General features: G+C 40.6%; 1 protein-coding gene across 1 annotated transcript in view; it reads left to right on the plus strand.

Moving 5' to 3' along the window:
- Positions 1-21,617, plus strand: part of LOC119658937 (ATP-binding cassette sub-family G member 4) — a 98,467-nt gene extending 76,850 nt beyond the window's left edge. Inside the window, exons 2-8 of the mRNA XM_038066790.1 lie at positions 4,257-4,374; positions 5,024-5,213; positions 13,904-14,049; positions 14,166-14,404; positions 14,588-15,199; positions 20,508-20,764; positions 20,877-21,617. Coding sequence (XP_037922718.1) covers positions 4,257-4,374; positions 5,024-5,213; positions 13,904-14,049; positions 14,166-14,404; positions 14,588-15,199; positions 20,508-20,764; positions 20,877-21,221 — 1,907 coding nt within the window. The 3' untranslated portion in view covers positions 21,222-21,617. The remainder of the gene's footprint in view (positions 1-4,256; positions 4,375-5,023; positions 5,214-13,903; positions 14,050-14,165; positions 14,405-14,587; positions 15,200-20,507; positions 20,765-20,876) is intronic.
- The last annotated feature ends 1,630 nt before the right edge of the window (positions 21,618-23,247 follow it).

Genomic DNA, 23,247 nt, shown 5'->3' on the forward strand with positions numbered 1-23,247 from the left:
TCTCCCCTCCCTAAATTTTTCCCGATATTTGAATGGAATTCAACGTAAAATACATCGAAGGTCGTTTGATAACGCAGGGTCTGCAGTCATTTTTGCTGAAACTTGGAAATAATTAGACAGTCTCCTCTCCCTCTTTCGGCACTGTGCTTTTGCAGTCTGGAAATACGAATCTAGTATCTCCTTGATACTGACAGCTACCGTGAGACCCCTTCATCAGGGGCGCGTTTTTAGACAGGGTTTTACTTGCAAGGTTCCGGTCCAGGTTAAGGAATATCACAATTGTACAGGACTACGCATCAACGGATACCTCCAAGGATATTTTCTATGAACAATTACACGCAATTCTTGAGAGGTTTTCTAAAAATGACATTGTGGTCGTGATCTGAGTACCAAGGCAGACTCTGACAACATCTTACTCGGATATGTAATGGGGAAGTATGAGTAACAATAACGATGAACAGTGTATAGACTTCTGTAACATTTACCGCCTTGTCATCGTTGTCTTCCGCGGGGCACTAGTTGAGCACAAAGCCTGCCACAAGGTCAGCTAGGTATCGACTGACCAGCAACGAACATCTGATCAGATTGAACATATTGCGATCAGTGTTACAAATGTCGAGAATTTGTAACAAAAAAAGTGCTATCATATCCGATGGTCGCTTACCTTCGTTTGCGTATTTCTGTAGCATCTGATCGCAGGAGAAGAGAGGGTCTCTATATCGGGCTGTCCTCCAGTGGTGGAAAACTTTCTTATTCTGCAAACGAAATAGACTTGGAACCACTCGCCTGAGAGGATTGATCAGCATTGGGACGTCATTGATCGTTCCTTGTCTCTAGTGAGAATGAAGTTACAATATCTGATTAACCGCGGAAAAGTGGAGGCAGATCGATGAACGCAAGGAGCTGAAAGCTTTGTTATCGGTGCGAGCAGAGATGAGCACGACACAATAGAGCTCCATTATCATGAGAAAGTACGAAAGGTGCAGCGTAATCCACACCGTGAAAAAAGGAAATCCAACGCTCTAGTGAGGGGACCAAAACTCTTATGTTTGTGACAAGCAGCAATTAGCACCGTATACCGCATCACGTAAGCCTTCCGATGGTCCCGTGTGTTCTTCTCTGTTCTAATCTACGATAATGAGCAGCTGATGAGGTGAGAGGAGCACTCGCCCACGATTTTGAATCATATAACATCCGCTGAAGGGTCTACCTCTTGTGGATGATTGCCACCATAACACGCAGATACGGGATGCTCCTCTAGCTAGAAGCAAAATTATTACTTCCATAAATGCACTCAAATGGAGCAAATCTGTTGGTCTTGATGAACTCCCTGCGGAGTTCTAAATGCTGGGAATCTCAAATCTTTCATAGAGAAGGGGTAGTTTCCTCCAAACTACAATTTTTAGTTTTAAATGTAAATACATATTTCGGGAGTGACTTACCTCCTTCATCAGTACAGGGGTGTCTGCGTGCTTCTTGCTGTCGATAAAATATTACCCCACATCATCTTGGAACACAACAAGAAAGCAACTCGAAACCTTGGTCGATAAAGAGCAAACTAATTTCCCCTTTGAATCCACCTGCATTTACATCAACATCAACACACTGCGTTTATTTTAGAGCAGGGTGTCGAATTTAAATACAGGGGTGCGGCAGCATAACTTCCTTTTTTCAAAACTCAATAAAAACTATTTTATGCATCGGAAAATATTTATTTATTTTTTATAATGTAGGTACATGTCTAAAGTTTTTCTTTACATTGTTTTGAAGATCAAATCTGTTAGGTGACGTCCCCCATTCTCCATAAATTGCGTAAACCGATTTCTGGCGTTTTTCATGACTCTTGTTAGCATAGCAGGTGTTATGTTGGCAATTTCTTCTTGGATGTTGGTCTTCAAATCTTGTATTCTTCTTGGACGGTTCACATAAACACGGGATTTCAAAAAACCCCATAGAAAAAAATCACAAGGGGACAGATCGGGAGCGCGTGCCGGCCATTCAAAATCGCCTCTAATTGAGATAAGGCGCTCTGGAAAGTGTTCCCTCAAAACAGCCATCGATACTCTTGAAGTGGGTGCTATTGCACCGTCTTGTTGAAACTAAGTGTCACTCAAATCCAAATGTTCTAGCCGTGGGAAAAAATAATACTGTAGCATGTTTACATACCGGTCCGAATTCACTGTCACTGTAACCTCATTTTCCTCAAAAAACCAGGGAGCAATAATTCCAGCTGAGGAAATTGCACACCACACTGTGACTTTGCGTGAATGCAAAGGCTTTTGATGCAATTCTCGAGGGTTGGTGTCAGCCCAGTAGCGCATGTTTTGTTTGTTAACCAACCCACACAAATGAAAATGGGCTTCACACGCGTTCATCCGAGAATTGAAGTCACGTTCTGAAAGTTCCTGTACTATCACCATCTTATAGGGATGAAAATGAAGATCATCACGAAGAATTCTTCTCACAGAACGATCGGATAGTCCAAGGGCAGATGAGTGTTTGCGCGCAGAACGCCGTGGCGATCGCAACATTAACGCTCTCACTGCTTCAATGTTCTCAGGTGATCTAACGGGCCGAGGGACTCCAGTTCTTCTTTTTGTCGTACTTGCAGTTTGTCTGAATGTAGTGACCCATGTAACAATTGATTTGCGGTCTGGGACGGGAGCCAACGGGGCTAAATTAAAATGATTCCGAAATGCACGCTGTATTGCAATAACCGAACATCCGCTTGAAAAGTAAACCTCAACGGCAAAGGCACACTCCTTACTATTCCAACGCATGCTGGCAACTGAACCGTGTCGGGACAAAACTTTACAGTATCCCCTCTTGAACGAGACCACTAGCGCTCCGCTATGACATCAACTAACTGAGTGGCGCGCATTTTAAAAAAGGAAGTTATGCTGCCGCACCATGTAGTTCACTGCTCCATCAATTCAAAGCGGGATTCACCAGGGTTATACCTTGCCATGGATACTTTTTCTTCTCGTTATTAATAGCCTTCTTCCTTAAGCTGTGGGTGGACGATGTGGTGGTGGCTTTGTTAACTTTCCTCAAATTCATCCTCTATTCTGATGACAGCCTCTCACCGAGTCGTGGACCTTCGCTAAATAGCTTTAGGTATTGAAAAGAAAGCAAGCCGAGTTGAACAAAATCAGGATTTTCGTATTTGCATTAGTGGGCAAAACATGGAAGGCCTTGATCGATTTGTATATCTTGAAACTGTTCTTTCTGCCGATCGCGTCACCGAACTTGATGCTGAACAATGCATTAAGATTGCTGGATCAGTTTTTGTTGTTTTATCCAAAACTTAGAAATGTAACTAGCTCAACACTAACATCTAGTTGAGACTGTTCTCTGTATCGTATAATCGGGCTATTCTGGCATATGGTAGTAACTAACGAAGAGCTTGGTCGTGGACGAGTTGTTCAGGAATCGAAAAGTGGCTGTGAGTAATAGTGTGGAAACTATTATCCAGAAGAACTACGTTTCGTAGAGTAGCGGAGGAGGAGTGCATGCTTCTCGAAAAATCGTGAAGGTAGTAAAAGCGCTTTTTCGCGAATTGACAGCAATATCATGCAGGCGTGGTTGGTGCCAAATATAGAACTATGATAACCATTAACAACTTTGTTTGAGCAGTACTGATAAAATTCTTAATTCTAGTCAGATCGTCCTCTACTTACCTCTGTAAGAGAGTATGGGGGGTAGCGTGCAAGCGCTGGGCTGCTAAATTATTGCATGGATGTAAGATATGCCTCGTGCCTCATCTCGAATCTCTATATCTCTCTGGAATAAATGCAATTAAAGGGGTAATATTTGATGGTCTAATAACCTCTAGTACCAAATAAGCAAGCATCAACACAATCTACTCATTTTATAATCCATCGAACGCAGTTCATACCTGATCACCTGCAGGCTAATAAACTATAATAAATTATCTTGAAAATCTTGTATAGACGGTGATAACTACTGATAAGATACAAAGTTGAGGAAAACATAAAAAAATTGGAACACCTGTGGGATTCGTTGTTAAGCTGCTTGATTATTTTGGGTTCTTGTTGTACTTTTTTGCTGTATTTATGTTTGTAAATTTTTATCATTTGAACTTGAGCGCGCGTTTTTGAAACGGGCGTTCCGTCATTATCGTTTTCTTTTTGGATATCATGCCTGTTGGCGAAATTTTGCTATTTGCGGAAGAATTATGCTGGGCTGGCGTTAATTAACTGATTTCATTCTTGTTTATTTATCTTTATTTCCAGAAATCAAAACCATTTTGAAGGGAATATGCGGAAATTTCAAAGCTGGCGATTTAACGGCAATTATTGGTCCGTCAGGTGCTGGTAAAAGTACACTCCTTAATATTCTTTCTGGATATACGTGAGTAAATGGAAATTAAGTAGTTGGTAGCTAGATTTTATTGAATTTTCATGCGATAAGAGTTGACATGACATCATAATTAATTTGGCAGGTGGGAGGTCTGATATGGCTGGACAATGTTATTTTAAATTGGAACGCGATTTTTTGGGTTCTTTGAGTTAAGCCGATTCTCCAAGTTTTTCCTTAACTTTTTCTCTCCATTCAATTCGACTCAATATGGGAATACTTTACGGTTGAAGGCTGATCTTTTTTACAAAAGAAAAATATTTTTCCAAGTTTCCATTCGTAACATTGAATGTGTGCCAATTATAATAACAATTGTATTGAAATTTATGAATAGTTGCGTGGATTATACATATATTGTCCCTTATTGGATGAAGAATTTTGACTTTCTGGTCCAGTGGAGAGTATGAACACAATGAATGTGATAAACTGAGTTCAGCGATTCATTTATGAGACCTTTTATGAGGCTGTTGAGTTTAATTGAGTCTTTCTTTTTTAAGTCACTAACCTGCAACACAATGCATAAAGCAAGCTTTACAGGTCAATAATAATAAACTCTACATGTTAATGATTATTTATTTGTAATTGTTTTAAAGATGTTCTTCTCCACCCAGACCAATAACAACCTTGTTTTTGATTTTTTTAGTACACGAAATATCCAAGGGGAAATTACAGTCAACGGGTCACCTCGGGAGCTGAAAAAGTTCTATACACAATCCGCCTACATAATGCAAGACACAGAACTCCAACAATTCTTGACTGTCATGGAAGCTATGCACTTTTCTGTTAATTTAAAAGTTGGTGACCAGCTTGGACGTTCAGCGAAGAAAGAACGAGTAAGTTTGTGTTAATAATATATGTATGTAACTCCTAGGAGAGTAGATTTTTTTGGTGAATAATAACAAAAATATTCAATAATAGATTGATACTATCACGAAATAAGGATTAGGGAATCGAATTGTTAATTAAAAGCGGTTCCTTCATGCAGTTTCATTATTTGAAATACGAATCTGCTGCCTCTCTAATGTGGCAATCGGTACAAACCGAGGCTACAAGTTACGAATATACTTTGTTCACTTTTCGATTGTTCAATAGTTTTCGAAGGACGCAACCGTTGACCTTGCTAGTAAATTGGACTCATCCCAAAATTGTGATCTTATCTGGTTGAATATACGTTTTGTTCTACTTTGAAATTGTATTAGCGCAGAACCCACTTCTTCAATGAACAAGTCGGGAAACCGGAAGCTTGACGCTTCAGGTATAAAAGGTTTTGTGTTCCCCTATGTGAGGAGCATGACGTAGTTCTCCATTGGTTTATAGCACTGACCCGAGATATATAGTATAATATATAGTTCTGGGTAGGTTACTACTTTACTACTTTAATTATCTCGAGGAGCGGGTTACTGCCATTGCCAGAACTCAGTTATTTAAATATCTCGAGTCAGTGCTATCAGCTAATGGGGAACTGCGCAATGAAATTGTTTCACGCATTAACGCAACCTGGATGAAGTGGCATCCCCAATTGGTGTTCTTTGTGATCGACGTATCAGCGCACGTTCCAAATCTAAAATTCCGTCCGTCTGCCGCTCTCTATAGTTCTGAGTGTTGGCCGATTATAAAGGACAATGAACGGCGTTTTGCAGTAATGGGGACGAAGATGTTGTATTGCACTCGTGGCGTGACACGTTTTGATCACGCCTGAAATGAGCATATCCGCGATCGACATGGGTTTGCACCGATCTTGGAAAAACTGCTAGAGAGGTGTTTTCGATGGTGTGGTCACGTAATTCACGCTAACGAGAATTCAATAACCAATATTGGTCAGAACATCGAAGTCAATGGTAAGCAACCAAAAAGCCGGCCAAAACAATGGTGGCTTGATACACTGGATGGGGATTACATGCTGATCAGGCATTTGATAAAATAAAATCACAAAACCGATCACGACGAGCCGACCCCGCTTGTGAACTGAAGGCTGAAGAAAAAGAAAAAGATGTGAGGAATGACGAATGCACGATAGCTCCGTGTAATATAGCTAAAAATCCCATTGCTCTCTATTTTCTAGAAAGCGATTTAAATAAATCATTTGATGGGAAGCCCTGTATTGATAATAGTCAACCTCATACGCTTCACACTCTGAGTTTAATGTTAATAGCAAATGCCAAGAATTCAACCAACATCAAATGTAAACAAGTCGGGAAACCGGAAGCTAGACGCTTCAGGTATGAAAGGTTTTGTGTATTTCTTTTATAAAGAGATTTGAGTATGCATTTGTCCCATTAGCATGTAACATGTAAAATATGCATATATTATGTGAAAATAGCCACTTTCAAGTGATATTGACATTGATAGTCTTGAATTTGGATAGGAGCGACAGCTTTGACCTAGTATAACTTTGTTAGTAATAGTGCGATTTTCACCACATTTGGTAAGATCATGCTCTATACTGTAGCATACATTGCTGCAAAATTTTGTGATTCTGAGGTGAACTTAAGGGGGGTTTCCCTGTGAATTACTAAAATTTATAGTAATATACTATTATTAACTTTATTTAAATAGGTATCGGTATGGAGGGTATTTCGGAGCCTAGGCACCATATAGTAGCAGCCCCCTGATTTTTTTCAGATTTTTCGATTTGGCAGTTCCTGAGAATGGGTTCGTTAAAAAAATGACCACTTTCAACCCCCGCACTCCCCACCTTTTCAACGAAATTCAAAACTAAGACCGGCTTCGAAAAGTACTAACCGAGATCTTTAATTTGATATCCCACATGACTATATTTGATGAAAAAAAAATTTACACCCCCCTTTTGCATGTATGGGGACCCCCCCTTAAATTCGTCGTAGAGGGATGTAACTCACTATATGCGTGAGCGTTCACAGTTCCCACCTTTCTACCAAAGTTGGTCTCAACCGCTATAACCGTCTCCGAGAAAAATGCGTGTTTCGGACAGACAGACAGACAGACAGACAGACAGACAGACAGACAGACGGACAGACAGACAGGCAGTAAACCGATTTTAATAAGGTTCAAAAAGGGCTAGGGAGAATTAGATTCTTCTTGAATGGAATTTTAATATTTCACTTGAATGTCAATTATTCTGGTTAATTATGACGTCAGCATCTTATTTGCATGGCTTTGGGAGCAGTAAATTCGCGCGAAATCTCTAAGTTTGAACTGCTATAACTTTGGCGTTAGTGGCCAGATTTCCACGAAATTTAGCAGGTATATATGAAATATTGTCCACTATGCTGGTTCAAAATTCGGAAGTCCTAGGATGAATTTAAGGGGGGTTTTTCCAGTAAATTTCTAAAAAGTAGTAATATACTATTAGTAAGTTTATTTGAGCAGATATCGGAATGGGATATATTTTGAGGCCTAGATTTCATCTAAGCGCAGCACCCTGATTTTTTTCAGATTTTTAGGCTGGGTAGTTTTCGAAAATGAGTCCTGTCTCATTTGCGTACATTTCGAGTTCTTACTCACGCCAAAACTAATGTCAGTTTCGGAAAGTACAAATCAAGACCTTTCATTTGATACCCTACGCGACTATATCCGGTGGAAAAAATTTTTGAATGCCCCCTTTGCATGTATGGGGAGCCCCCCTTTAAACTCCACCTAAATTTATGCCACTCGCTGTATGCGTGGGATTTCATAGTTTCCATCTGTCCAAATTTCGTTCGGATCGGTTTAGCCGTTTTGGAGAAAAATGCGTGTGACAGACAGACAGACAGACGGACAAACATTGAATCGATTTTATTAAGGTTTTGTTTTACACAATTCAGATCAATTCTGATGCATTCAGTCAAAAGCGTAAGGGAGGACGAATAAAATAGGGTTCTATTTGTGGGGGCATAAATGAAATGTGTTCGCAAAACTAACAACAATAAGGGTATCAAAAGAAATTATTCTGTATTCTATAGAACTATTGTGATCCTTTGATATTTATAGTGTACCTAATAATTATAGTATATCGACTAGTTCTGAAATCGACATACATTTTAGGATGATTCCTAGTTACAAATGTTGTAATCTTCCGTCAAATGTTGGGTATTCTCATAGTCCAATTTCTTACTTGGCACGTTGTTCAAGAATATGTGTGGAGGTTTCATCTCTCCCTGTAGTGTAGTTTTTCATAGCGCGGTTCAAATAATTCTGTAAGCGCTTTGCTTGATATTTCCCCACAGAAACCCATAAAAGTCTTTTTAATCGTTCCTCCCCTTTCTTATATGTCATCGCCATAAACCTTTTCTTGATTTCACAAAGGGTTCTCGTCCATTTAGCGACGTTTCAACTCCCTTCCTAGCCTGCTTATCAGCTGCCTGTTTGTCTTCTAAGTCAATATGAGTTAGAAGCCAGAGTAACTAGACCTTACTGTACGAGCAAAGCATATTTAATTGATCAAGGTATACCAGCCTAGAGTTCGCCTTTTTAGACGAATGTGCCTTGGTAAGCTTTTGACTGTGAATTAAGATGGCTATATTCTGCCTCTTATAGTTCCTTTGAAGGTTAAAGTAAGGTTCCACCGGAGATATACCGATATATTCTTCTTCCTTGAACAAATGACCCTTGCGATCGTTCCCTCTGCTGTACGGTAGTATACTAGGTTGTTGGTGGTTTAAGCAATAAGTTACTGCTTTCCCAGTCTGCTATCCTTTGATAACATTATAACTATAGACACTGTAACTATTAAATTAAATTAATAGCTTAATATGTTGATAGAAGTTGATGTCCTGCCCCTAGAGGAACTATTACAAAAACGGTATAGAGGACTACTCTACCTTCTCTGCCGAGCAGACGGTTATCACTGTTATAGGGAATAAGGAACTGTTGGAATTGGTTCTTATTTAGGAAATATTCCTCGTCGATCTCAATCCGTAGACATTCACTAACTAGAGGGTCCAGGTGTCACTGACACCTTTCTAGGAACTTCATCGCCATATTGGAGTATCTTTGTGGGATTGCGGTTACGAACGGGCTTGGAAATGTGTGCTGTAAAGAGTTGACGAAGGGTTTCAGAAAGGACGGATCCTTATGGGATCTCAGTAGGATTGTTATAAGGTAGGATATTAGCTGCTGCTGAACTTTCACTTGGGATTGCCGACAATTTAGGAAGCTAAAAATTAGCTTATAGAGGTACGATGAAAATTTAGAACATTATTAAGCTTATAGACTAATCCATATATCAAGGAGACAGGCTATTGTGTGTATGATGAATCCCGAGCAAGATGTCGGTAATGATTAATTAGAGAGGACAAGTTGAGGCTAACGGTAGAAAACCAGTTTTTTAAGGATAATGGTTGGGATTTGGTCTGCAGCAGAACTTGATACCAATTAGCGGTGTAACTGACGACCAATATTGTTTATATAGCTGTCAACCCAGGAAGTGTGTCTTGCATAAAATCGTCTGCCGGGGCTAGGAATCACAAATAGCCGGCTAGGTGGGGTTCGGGTCAAAGAGCTGGTTCGGACAGTAGAAAAAAACGATATACACGAAGCTAGATATGGTTTGCATTGAAATGATAGTCGCCTCCGAGTACTTAAGGGCATTGATAGGTAAGAAGAGTTGTGCGGCTAGGAACTTGTTGGAGACTAGTACTGCAGTACACTTGGAAAAATGTGTGGTTGATTGATTGGGATGGTATCTGTCAGTACGGAAATGAGCACTTATGACGGTAGTGCAACTTGGTTTCACAAAGGTGTACTATTTGGGGATTGTGCACCGAGGAACAGTTCGTGTTCGTGACTACAAACCCGGTTGGCTAAGGTGTTAATATTCAGTTCAATGATCCTAACATCCATGCTTGGATGCTAGAAATTCGATCATTGTGTTGAACATCATCCTAAATTGCTATAGTTGCTCGGCAAACCTGCGGAGATCCGGGATAATTTGGGGTGGCGGTTCTTGTGGAACCAAGGGGATTGCATTTCCTCTGCTTTGTGGACTAGCAAAAGACACAGAAGGCCGAAACAAAGGAGGGTATTGAAATCATATGAGGTTTGGTTGATTGGATCGGGCTATTTCGGGATGAAGGAGACCTTTTTTGGGCGTTCTTTTTTGCCATAATTCTGACGAAGTAAAGAAAATTGCGGTAGGGGCGGGATGGTCGCTTGCTCCCAGTTTTCGCACCTTTTGTCCGGCGTCTTGGGATACTCATCGGGTCCAGGTGTATCGTCACATTTGACGCAGCGATACTGCAGATGGCAGTTCGGTGCGACATGACCGACTCGCTGACAGTTTTTGTTCTGCAGAATGTGTTTATTTATGATTCACTCAAAGCGAAGAGGTATTGCGGATGCACCAGTTTGTATGCGATATAAGGCTCCGTTTATTTGCTGGTTTCTCGTAACAGTTTTCATTCAGTACTCATGTTGATCGCACGAGTATAGGATAGTACAATAGACAATGCTCCGTAGGAGCAAAATACCTTAAAAGCCCAATAAAAATTTTTTATTACCCATATACCGGTATTTCCAGGACCAGATGCCCTCTTCCTCAGTAAATTTTAGTCGGAGAGTCTTAGTGAAAAGAGGTAAAGTCGACGGGAAACTCAAATGATGCCTATCTGGGATATAGTAGGTACAAAAAAAACTGAAAAGAAATAAGAAAGAGGATCGAGAAGCGAAATGCTTTTCACCGAAGCGAATTGAGAAGAAAATATTCGTGAAAGGCTGGGCAAAAATTAAAGAGCTTCTCTTTTCAGCTTAAATCTGTTTTATTATGCATTAAATGTATTCCGGGAATCAATTAGTCCGTTCTTCTGTTCATATGGAAGAAGACGCAAGATACTTCATCCAGACAGGTCATAAGCTGTAGGAAGTTTGGTGAATTGGACCAGCTCATCAAAGACATGTATGATTGCCATAACCTCCCATGTGGGACATATCGTATCAGCCGTACTTATGTTTCCGTTGTCAGTTTCTACGAATGTCTTTTAACTCCCTTCGCGATTTTTCGAGAAATTTGCACTCCTACTCCATTGTTCCAGCTGGGGCTGGACAGTGGGTTCCATTAAGAGGCATAATTGGCAATGGACTTGTTGCCCTGCATGCGTGATCATATAAGAATGAATCAAAAATGCTCGTGGCTGAGTATTGTTGAAGCGCAAGGAGTGAGTCTGCGCCATTTGAAATTAGCAGCTATCAAGTAGCGCGAATACCGAGAAACCAGTAGCAGTAAGGCGTGGCATGGTGAGTCCTTCTGCCTTGGTCAGTCCCTCCGTCACGGGTGTCTTCTTGCGGGCGTAAAAGACAATTTTCTTGATAGATGGCATTGGATGATACTCGGGTCCTTTACGTTGGAGTAAAGTGACAACCGCATCTTGCAGGCCACAATCGCACCTTCCAAATGCACCTCCTCTAATCATGCTGAGAGCGGAGGCAAGCTTTTGTAATACCAATATCACAAAGTTGTTGACATACGCCATCATCTTCTCTCCTCTCCTGTACAGTATCTTTAGAATTGGCCAAATTCCAGGTCAGATTTCATGATTCTGTTTCTTAGCATATGCCCCTCTAATCTTATTCTAGTCAAAGCCTCCTTGTGGGTTTTGCTACCTACATTGGATATGTTCTCTATATCCAGAAATGCAGTATATATTACTTGTAGTTCAACCAGCGTTCAAATGTGTTGATTACCTCGTGAAGGGCGGTCTCTGTAGATTTTTCTTCGAGGTAGTCGTCATGAGATTTAGAGAAAAGTGTTTTTTTATGATCATCCTTAAGCGGGGCCTTTAATATGAACGGGTTGACTGTCCTCGACCACATTCCCTTTAAGAATCACACGTTCCCATGTCCGGGATTACGTTAGATGCCTGAACAAAAAACAACTCCAGCAAATCTTGACAAACCATGGAACAACTTTTCCTTCCTGTTTTTGTAGCATAACTGACATGATGCCTTCTGGGCCCAGGGGTTTATTTTGGGAGAAATCTTCTTTAGTGGCTCTATTCTCGGTGATTTCTGATTCAATATTCACAAACGACTGGGGCCACTCCTCTTCACTAGCGGAGAAGAACGCTTGAACTGTACAGGACTAGCTGAGTGTCATCAGAAGATTATATCTAAGAGCCTTTGCTAGCTGGTCACAACCTTACTGAGCCTTTGGAATCGATGAAGCTTTCGATGTTCTCACAATACTACAGTCAGGACTGGACATTTCAAAGGTCTTGTATGACTACCAGTATTTACGGTTGCAGCAGATGCAGAAGACCTGATCAGCTTCCTAAGTTTAGGCAATTTTTCGTTTCATTCCAGGACAATGACGTTTTGCTATATTTGCCTGACCATTAGCTAGCTGTTCTTCCAGCAATCATTTTCCTCAATCACCATGCAGTCGTTGATGAGGATCTTGGAGTTCTGAAGCCACAGATTTTATGTAGTTTGTTTCACCCATGCGGATCATCGACAACCAGGTACGCGCAACAGGTCTCCTAGGACTCTCGTTGCATGAAATAATTTCGGCCCTTACAGGCGTTGCTGATCTTGAAGCCGCACGAACTGAGATAATCCTTGAAAAACTGGTCCTAGCATGCTATGATGTGATGTGATACCCACGGACCACCTCGGAAGAATTGAAGCAGGGATACACCCTTCTGTTTCCAATTACTGTCGATGGGAAGCTCTGGTAGCATGACCCCACCGCTGATCCAAAGTTTTGGCGTTAGGTTGTCGTCAGCGCTATCCGCAAGTGACTCCCCCTGCTTCCCCGTAAGACATTTCCAGTAGATATTCAGGCCCCTGTTAGTTGGACGAAGCTGCTCCTAGTCTAGTCTTTTCCTGTCTGAAGACAGTTTCCACAGGAAGGTGATATGCAACGCAGAAAGTTCATATGCCTAATTATGCAACATTGAGCTGAATATAATCGTACTAGGACGCCAAGTTCAGCGTAGGAGTCAATTTTGCTGAGATATCATTCACAATGTAGGTTACGATATTTTAAAGTTTTGTCAAAATTTTATTGTAGTAATTAGTAATTAGTTATTATAGTTAAATTAGTTTGTTTCTCTCAAAGACGTCATGGATTGTCAATGTCATATTATAATGAGACAATTGTCCATTCAAAGTTTAGATTAGGGGACAACTTCATAAAAGTGAAAAACGAAAGGAGTTTCACTGAATGAATCTAATTAAATCAAAACTATGATGCAGCACAGTTTGGATACAGCAAAAAGATTTGTCACTGCGTTGAGGAAAGTTTGAATTCCATCGACAAATCCAGAATCTCCATATGTGGTCTCATTATTTAAAAGATCGAAAGTTTCTGAAAGTGACGGAAACTAGATGCTTCATTAGTGGTAAACGTGGACTCCTAAAAAATTTTGATTTTCAGAATATATAAGTCCAGATATTGCAATGCTTTACACTAAAGACCACCAGTTTGCAGTATCTACACATTTGAGGGTGTGTATGAATGAAATTGTTGAATCAATTTAACATTAAAAATTGGTCAACAAAACTGTCTTGTAGACTTTTTTAGCTGGGCCGTGTTATCACAGAAAAAGCTATATGTCCTTTCTTTTTTCAGATAAAACGCATTTTAGAGGCTATAGGAATGTATGAGACTCGACAGACTGAAAGCGGACATCTCTCGGGCGGACAAAAGAAACGATTATCAGTTGCTCTAGAACTAGTCACAAACCCACCAATTATGTTTTTAGATGAACCCACCAGGTGAGTTATTATTCTACGAACGAGTATTAACAAACAGTTCATTTACTTTTCAACAATTAAAACGACCTCATCCTGCCTATGAAGTACGCTGACATTTCTAAAAACCTATCTTTCAGTGGCTTGGATAGCTCAACTTCCACACAACTTATCTCTCTATTGAAAAAGCTGGCAGATGAAGGACGTACTATTATCTGTACAATTCATCAACCATCAGCACTAATGTTCCAAATGTTTGATCATCTGTTTGCTATCGCTGATGGCCAGTGCATTTACACAGGGTCAACAAGCAATCTTGTGCCGTTTTTATCGGAATTAAATTTAAAATGCCCGGAGTCATATAATCCAGCTGATTACCGTAAGTGCGATATTTTTAATTTGGAGTTTTATTTAAAGCTTAGAAATTATACCTCATTTTATCGCATTCTTTTGGTTTATGACATTTTTATCAATAATCATATTTTGGGGAACAAACTTCCTAAAAATAATGTTTTTTCCTGTTCTGAAAAAAATTTTTCAATTTTTTTTTCAATTAATTCAGTTTTAGAAATCGCCACCAATGACTACGGACCGCAGAATCCTCGTTTGGTGAAAAAACTCGAAAACGGTCTTCTCGAAACCTACAGGAAGAAACCGGGGAATGTTACAGCTCAAGTAGATGCCATGCAGGCTGTCGAGCAAATGATGGAAGCTGGTCTTATGACGCCAGTAACAGCCCCAATTATAGAAACAACTCTATCCACTCCAATGGCAACTATAGAGGAAGAAATTCCAGCTGCTGCGTGGGGTAGTAAGGAGATGACCAGTGGCGGTTGCTTTGTTGAACTGGAATCGAAAAAAGACTGCAGGAAGAAGAAGAAGAAACTTAGTATACAAATAGATCCTAGTAAATTGTGCCCGCACGAGAGTCGATATATGTCGTCGTTTTCGAATCAGCTCATCCTCTTGCTGCAGCGGACCTTCCTGATTTTATGGCGAGATAAATCACTGACTAGATCGCGGATAATAATCCATGCCCTGATGGGAACCTTTGTTGGCATTTTGTATTATGGAATTGGAAATGATGCATCGAATATGCTTAATAATTTTCGTTATATCTTCTTTTCAATTATGTTCTTGATGTATACGTCATTTAGTTCGATCATACTCAATTGTAAGTATTTTTGCGAATCTCTGAATTATGATATATTCTATATATATAGGTAAATGTCTTGTCACGTAATTGCTACGTGTATGGCTAGTTGTATGCCAAAGCTTCTGTATTCAGACGGGTGAACGTGAAAATCTGAGATTTAGAAAACTCCCTTTACTCGAAACCCCGCGATTTTTGTAATCGCAACTAGTTCTCAATACTCGTACGGATTACACATACTGTTCCCATGGATTCGTATCAATGGATTGCGTAGCTTCCAACCAACTTTTATAGAAACGTTTATTTCACATTTAATTATACAAGGAAGTGTATTTACCAAATAACCGAAACTGGATTGAGTCTGAGCGGAGAACCTCGCTGAATATTCCAGAAAGGTTGCCAATAGTCTGCTAGAAAACACTGGAGACATCTGACTAAATATCGGTCAATTCTTCTTTTTCTTTTCCTTTGTCCCATTCATAAGCGGGGTCGCTTCGTCGTGATTGATTGCGCCATTTTGCTCGGTCAAACACATGATCTGGGTACAGCCGCGGGACTTTCAAATCATCATCCAGAGTATCAAGTCCCCGTTGTTTCGGCCGGCGTTTAGGTCGCTTGTCATCGACTGCGAAGTTCAGACCAATCTTGGCAAGTGAACTCTCGTTAGCGCGAATTACATGACCCTACCATTGTCACCAGGTCACTGTCACTAACAAGAATAGAGCCTGTTTCGTGGGGAATGGTTCTCAAAAATGCAGTTTTATTCAGATTTAATCTGAAATCGTGTTGCAGGAGGCGATCATTTAATTTTTGAACAAGTTGCTCGAAATCAGCTTCGCTATGAGACGAGAGGAGAACATTTAACAAAGCAGCGTTTAGGACGCTGGATGTCCCGTGTGACAGTGTCCATAACAAGAACAAAGAGGAGTGGTTAGGGGCGCTTCCATGATGAACATTCACAAAGACACGAAGTGGTTTTGATATGTCCGCCATACTTCGAACTTTACTTTTTGGATCATCGTAGAACAGTTTAACCTAGCGCACGAGTTCCTCTGATACTAGGTGTTCTCGTAGAACATTCCGCTTTCTCCAGAACCAATATAAAGAGGACGACGTAACTGAAGGTGTTTCTTCATGAATAACTGCACAGCGTGTTTTGCGTCGGTAGTTTCACAGTTCTTGACAGACCCGGCTTGATTCACGGATGTTTGAACGATGTCGCGAATATGGTTGTCAAGAATGCGTTGAAAAATCTTCGTGGTAACTGGATCGGACAGTAATTTACACACTTTCTTGGACTACCTTTCTTTTCCTATATTGGAACAATGGTACTTTCTTGCTAGTCAGATGGTGTTCTACCTACCTGAATAACCCGATTGAAGAACTCACTTAACCTCAGTGCTAGGTATCTGCTCCTCGCTTTCCCGACCTCAGCTGCGATGTCATCAGATCTAGTTGATTTCCCGGCTTTCACTCGTTTTATTGATTCTTTGAATTCAGTGGTGCTGATAGGTGGAATTTCTTGAAATGTCGGTATTGTTTATGGAAGTCAAGGATGAATACATTTATCCGTTGAAATCTGCTCGAAATATTCTCGCCATCTATCCGTTGCGGCTCGTTGGTTGGTAAGCAAAGTACTGTTCTTATCATTAACGCAACAGAATTGTTCACTATCCTCCGTACGTTGACGTCGGCTTTTCGCAAGTCAATACAGATCTCTTTCGCCATTCCGAATCGTAAAGATCTTTGCAATGGACTGTCATTCTTGTAAATTTGTCTGTTGGAAAGTTTTTTATTGTCTAGTAACTATTGTTATACCAGTTTTGTCTCCTAGCTAATTGTCACTACTAGGATTGACATCACATACATTTTTTCAAAGTGATTTTCGTCACTCCTCGGATTCTTACAGGTCTCTCTTTTGGTCAAATTTCACTCGTTTGCTTTAATCGCTTCAAAGACCATCAGTCCTTAATCTCTTGGGATGATGATGATGACCTGAATTGGAAAATCTCTGAAGCGATCTGCTATCCATGTCATTTGCGTCGTCTAATATTTTGCAAGGTACTCTTCTAGGTCATTCTCCTCGACATTATGGTACGGCTGGGAATCCTAGCTCCGTTCATGCGTTGCATGCAGCTTGGTCACAGCGCTTTTTTTTGTGCTTCCACAAGGATCGTGCGAATCGTGCAACTCAGCGTTATACTATATACGCCGTTCTGAACTCTCCTTTCTGGTATCCGAAAATACCCCGTTCACTTTTTGCAATTAATCTAGCCGTCTAAGGATTTATCTAGTAACACGAATCTTATTATCGTTTTATAAATATACTTTGCTCCGGGAACTACATCTAGCCATTATGTTTATGCCATCATGCAAAGTCACTATTTAATTTGACTTGAACAGCATACCTTTGGTGTCGATTAATATTTTTCTGGTGATATATTCCAATCTCCTTCATTCTCCCTGAAAACAGCTATTGAGCCAATTGGATTCGGACCTGCCGTACGAAAGCCTTGTGCTCTAACTACTCAGCTATCTGGACACATTGGACAATCATCATTAACGGCGCAACAACCGGTATCCGGTCTAGGCCTGCTTTAATAAGGAACTCCAGACATCCCGGTTTTGCGCCGAGGTCCACCAATTCGATATCCCTAAAAGCTGTCTGGCGTCCTGGCCCACGCCATCGCTCCATCTTAGGCAGGGTCTGCCTCGTCTTCTTTTTCTACCATAGATATTGTCCTTATAGACTTTCCGGGTGGGATCATCTTCATCCATACGGATTAAGTGACCCGCCCACCGTAACCGAGGAATACATGAGGACTGGCAAGATCATAGTCTTGTACAGTAAGAGCTTTGACCCTATGATGAGACGTTTCGAGCGGAACAGGATTTGTAAGCTGAAATAGGCTCTTTTGGCTACCAACAACCGTGCGCGGATTTCATCATCATAGCTGTTATCGGTTGTGATTTTCGACCCTAGATAGGAGAAATTGGCAACGGTCTCAAAGTTGTATTCTCCTATCTTTATTCTTCTTGTTTGACCAGTGCGGTTTGATGTTGTTGGTTGATTCATCTTCGGTGCTGACGTTGCCACCATATATTTTGTCTTGCCTTCATTGATGTACAGCCCAAGCTCTTGCGCCGATTGTCGCCTGCTCGATCTGGATGAATGCAGTTTGTACGTCTCGAGTGGTTCTTCCCATGATGTCGGTATTGTCAGCATAGACCAGTAGTTGGGTGGACTTAAAGAGGATCGTACCTCTTGCATTTACCTCTGCATCACGGATCACTTTCTCGAGGGCCAGGTTAAAGAGAACGCATGATAGGGCATCCCCTTGTCGTAGACCGTTGTTGATGTCGAATGGTCTTGAGAGTGATCCTGCTGCTTTTATCTGGCCTCGCACATTGGTCAGGGTCAGTCTAGTCAGCCTTATAAATTTCGTCGGTATATCGAATTCCCTTATGGCTTTGTACAGTTTTACCCTGGCTATACTATCATAGGGGGTTTTAAAGTCGATGAAAAGATGGTGTAACTTATGTCCACATTCTAACAGTTTTTCCATTGCTTGCCGCACAGAGAAAATCTGATCTATTGCTGATTTGGCAGGAGTGAAGCCTCTTTGGTATGGGCTAATGATGTTCTGGGCGTATGGGGCTATCCGGCCTAGCAAGATGGTGAAGAATATCTTATAGATGGTACTCAGCAACGTGATACCTCTATAATTGCTGCACTGCATGATATCTACCTTTTTATGTATGAGACAGATAATGCCTCGGTGCCAATCGTCAGGCATTGATTCGCTGTCCCATACCTTGAGCACAAGTTGATGAGCCACTTGGTGTAACTGGTCGCCTCCATATTTAACCAATTCGGCTGTAATTCCATCGGTTCCTGGCGACTTATGGTTTTTTAGCCGATGAATTGCACGGATTGTTTCTCCTAAACTTGGTGGTTGCAGTATTTGTCCGTCGTTTTCAGTTGGCGGAACCTCCAACTCGCCGATGTTCTGGTTGTTCAGTAGTTCATCAAAGTACTCAACCCATCGCTTCAATATGCCCATTCTGTCGGAAATCATATTTCCCTCTTTGTCTCGGCAGGATGAGCATCGAGGTGTATAAGGCTTCATCCTGCTGACTCCAATTTTACCGAAAGGAAATCCATCACCGGTGAACTTCTGTACTGCCGTTCATATGAGATTGAATTTTTCGAAGAAAACTGCCGAAACACTTAACTATGGAAAGTCCTACGAGTTGTAATGGTCTATGAATTCTCTTTAATGGAGAAAGACAAACGTGGAAAAACCAATGCACTGATTTCACTCTTAAGTGACTTCCCCCATCAATATACTTTTCAGATTAAACTGATGTCCCCGCTCCAATGTTCTGCTGTCTATCAATCAGCCGGTCTCGGTACCGCTCATCCTGATTGCCCTCAACATGGTCTTGAATTTAGAGGTTCATGCCGGCTCACTAAAAACAATAAAACCCTATACCTCGCTCAGAAGCAAAAGAACACTTGGGTATACACCCAACAACACGGTGATTCCTTCACTATCTTTGAACGTTGCATTGTTAAAGCAAAAACAGCGTTCCAAAATTATGTAGGTACAAGCAATAGGGTGAATGCACATTATCCCTGTTCAATATTGGCTTGCACTTTTTGGGAAATTATAATAAAATTTGGAATTGTGCAAATGTAAAGAAATTCTTGGGGTTGGGGGAAAGGGACCGGTTGTTAGTATTTTATGAAATAAATAAAATTAAGAAAAAGTTTTGGTGGCATTATAAGTAATAATATAATACACAATTTTGGAAAATTTTATAGAAGATCAAGGTGAATCTAAGACGTGTATGGCGTCATCACCATATACATTGAACTCATGCGGACGGTGGAGTGGAATATATTAAGGAATATTTTGAATTTCCAGTTATGTACGAATGGGGAAACGTACATAGAAAATTTCTCACACAAGATGAACACAAAACCTTATCCTCAAAGCGTGCAGCTTCTGGTATTTCGACTTGTTCAAATTTTCTTCGGGTCTGATGATGCTCCGCCTCTAATGACATCTCCAGCCATCCTGCGTCTTATAATACATGCAACGCTGACATTTTCAACGTACTTTTTGCGGAGCTCGAAATTTATTTCCATTCCACGATCCTTACACTTTGTCGAAGTTATAACGCACAACAACGTTAAACTTCTCTTGTTTTCAATATTTTTAACCATAGGTTAAGGTTCTTGATTTCTCCTCCTTCTGAGGGCAATCAATAATTGGAGTTTACTCTGTTTATTATTTACTAATAAATTCTAAATTCTTTTCAGTCCCATTAGAATTTCCCATGGTGTCTCGAGAACATTTTAATCGATGGTATTCCTTGCGAGCTTACTACATGGCGCTGACATTGGCTGATATACCGATCCAACTCATCTGTACCTTGATATTTGTTGTGATATCATATGTTTTGACGAATCAACCCCTTGAAATTTATCGGTTAGTCCTTTTTTTTGGAATGACAGTCATGGCTTCTTTAGTGGCGCAAAGTATCGGATTGGTTGTAGGCGCTACATTTAATGTAAAGGTAAGTAAGCGACCCTCCTATATAGTATTTCCTATTTTGTTATTTAATTTTCCTTTTTTTGACGTTAAAATATTTGATTCTGAGAATGTCAAAACGAAACTTTCTCTTTCAGAACGGTGCCATATTCGGACCCTTCTTCATCAGTCCGTTTCTGATATTCTCTGGATTTTTTGTCCAGATGCGTGACGTTCACGAATTAATGCATTGGTTATTTCACATATCATTTCTCAAGTACGCACTGGAAGGGTCATCCCTCGCCATATTTGGATACGAACGGTCAAAACTCGATTGCAACGAGATATTCTGTCAGTACGTGAGACCGAATCGTTTTCTTCAGGTGATTGGAATGGAAGACGGAAGTTACCTATTCGCGACAGCAGCTTTAACTTTTATATTTGTGATGCTAAGACTCATTTCTTTCTACATAATGTCGTACAGACTCCGAATGAGTAGATAATGGGCTGCTTGTGGAGCAGTCAGTAGTATTTATTTGAAAAGATTGTTTTCCCGTTTTGTTTTTGTTTAAAAGATTAAAGATCTATCATCACCGCATAGTTACCATTAGATGATAAAGTATAATTGAAGTAACCAAGAAACCGAACCAAATTTTTTACAAGATTACCAACATCAACATTCCTACTTGTTGTAGATAGCCATTCTTATGCGCCATTTGATAATTTTCTAATTACATACATATAGTATACATACTACATACACTTGTATTTCGAGGTGATTATATGTTACATTTATTGCCATGTGATGAGGACACCAAGCACGTTAGGAGTTAAGATTAAATAAATATGATAATTTGTTACTGAATAAAGTGCCCTGCGGGTACCTGTTTTCTATAAGATTTTGGGTTCTTTACTTTATGAATTTTAATTTAGTGTGCCACTTAGCCTTACAGAAGACCAGGTCCAAAATGGAGTTTTAGGAAAACACATTTTTAAATCAACATTGCCATTTTAAAACAAACTTATCCTAAGAAACCTCATCTAGGATTATAACTAACTTAAACTAAAAAAAATTTCATGTTGTGTGCATGAGGAAATAATGAGGAGCATCTCGAAAGAGGATTGCAAAAAACTTCAATCACTGTGTTTGGTTTAAATGGATGAGCCTAAGGAGCTAGAAGGAAAGGGATGGGGTAAAATTAGGGCCATCCAGTTAATGGTGCGCCGGACCAGTTGGAAAGCAACATACTTTCTCGGTTGTAGTCCACAGAACCGTCAGCCTTGGATAAGAACCCAAGTTGCAAACAATATGACTTGCGGTTTCGTCCAGGGTAGAGGCAACTCATCAGACACTGCCTCACCTCTGCCCTGGGAATAGGGTGATCAAAGCGGTTACAAGGTGGCATTTGCTCCCTCATATCAATTCAAAAACACGACATATATATGAATTATCATGAAGACAAAAACCGTCTTGTAAAATTCAGGCCTAAACCGGCCAAGGCTAAACTAGAATTTCATTTGAGACTCGAGGGAATCCTTCATTATCATTCATACACAAGGAAGCAAATGTAACTTGTAACCACTTCGGTCACGCTGCTCCCAGGGCAGAGGTGAGGCAGTGTCTCGGTCCTGGATGGAACCACAAGTCATACTCTACCTTCTCTGTATTCGTTGACTTCAATCCTCAGACACTCAGAAACTAGTAGGTTGGAGTGTGACTGACACCTTTCTAGGAATTTCATCGCCTAGCAAGCCATGGCGGCATCGATACACGACTTTGAGGAAGTGTCGTAGAGGGGCTGGTTGAATATGTACCTGTACCATCGTCGCTTTCAGATAAGCCGGTACAGTGGCGGAGGATTTGTCTTTCCTTTAGGCCTAGCCTTTCCATATGTTGAGAGGAGATATCCGTCCAGAGATGAATCCAAAAATAATCAAAGATGTAGTTAACTGTTTGAAGCAGAAAATTTTGACCTTTTGTAAAGTGGATTTATTGAGCCGAAGAATATAGTGATCTGAAGGCACCGTTTACATGGTAAAAGGTACTAAACTTTGTTAACATGAGGGATGTTCGATGAGTTGGAGGCGATGGTCACCCCTAGATTGATGACTTGTTTAACGTTAATTTCTACCTGGTAATCTATCGGTAAAGCTCGTCTAAATATGATGTCAGACGGGTTTCCCTGCATATTATGTCTGTCGTGGAGGTCTAGATATGATGTCACTGGTATATTGGTAGATATTGATGGGATTGCGTTAGGAACAGGTTTGCGAATGTCTGCTGTGAAGACCGAGAAGGGAGTTGCTGGAACGGATCCTAGTGGAATCCCAGCAGGGTTGGCATAGGGAGCTTAGCCCTGTGAGTTGAGGCGTAAGAATATATGTAAAGTTTTCACTCCTTGTCATAAGAGACCACTAAAAGGGATAGCAATTTTGGGGCTTTCCAGGCTACTAATTTTGAAACTATAAGATATTGTTACCGACAAGTCAAAACGCCTCGGATAGGGGCTGACCTCATGGACACGACTT

This window comes from Hermetia illucens, chromosome 1 (assembly GCF_905115235.1).
Source record: "Hermetia illucens chromosome 1, iHerIll2.2.curated.20191125, whole genome shotgun sequence".
Classification (NCBI taxonomy): domain Eukaryota; kingdom Metazoa; phylum Arthropoda; class Insecta; order Diptera; family Stratiomyidae; genus Hermetia; species Hermetia illucens.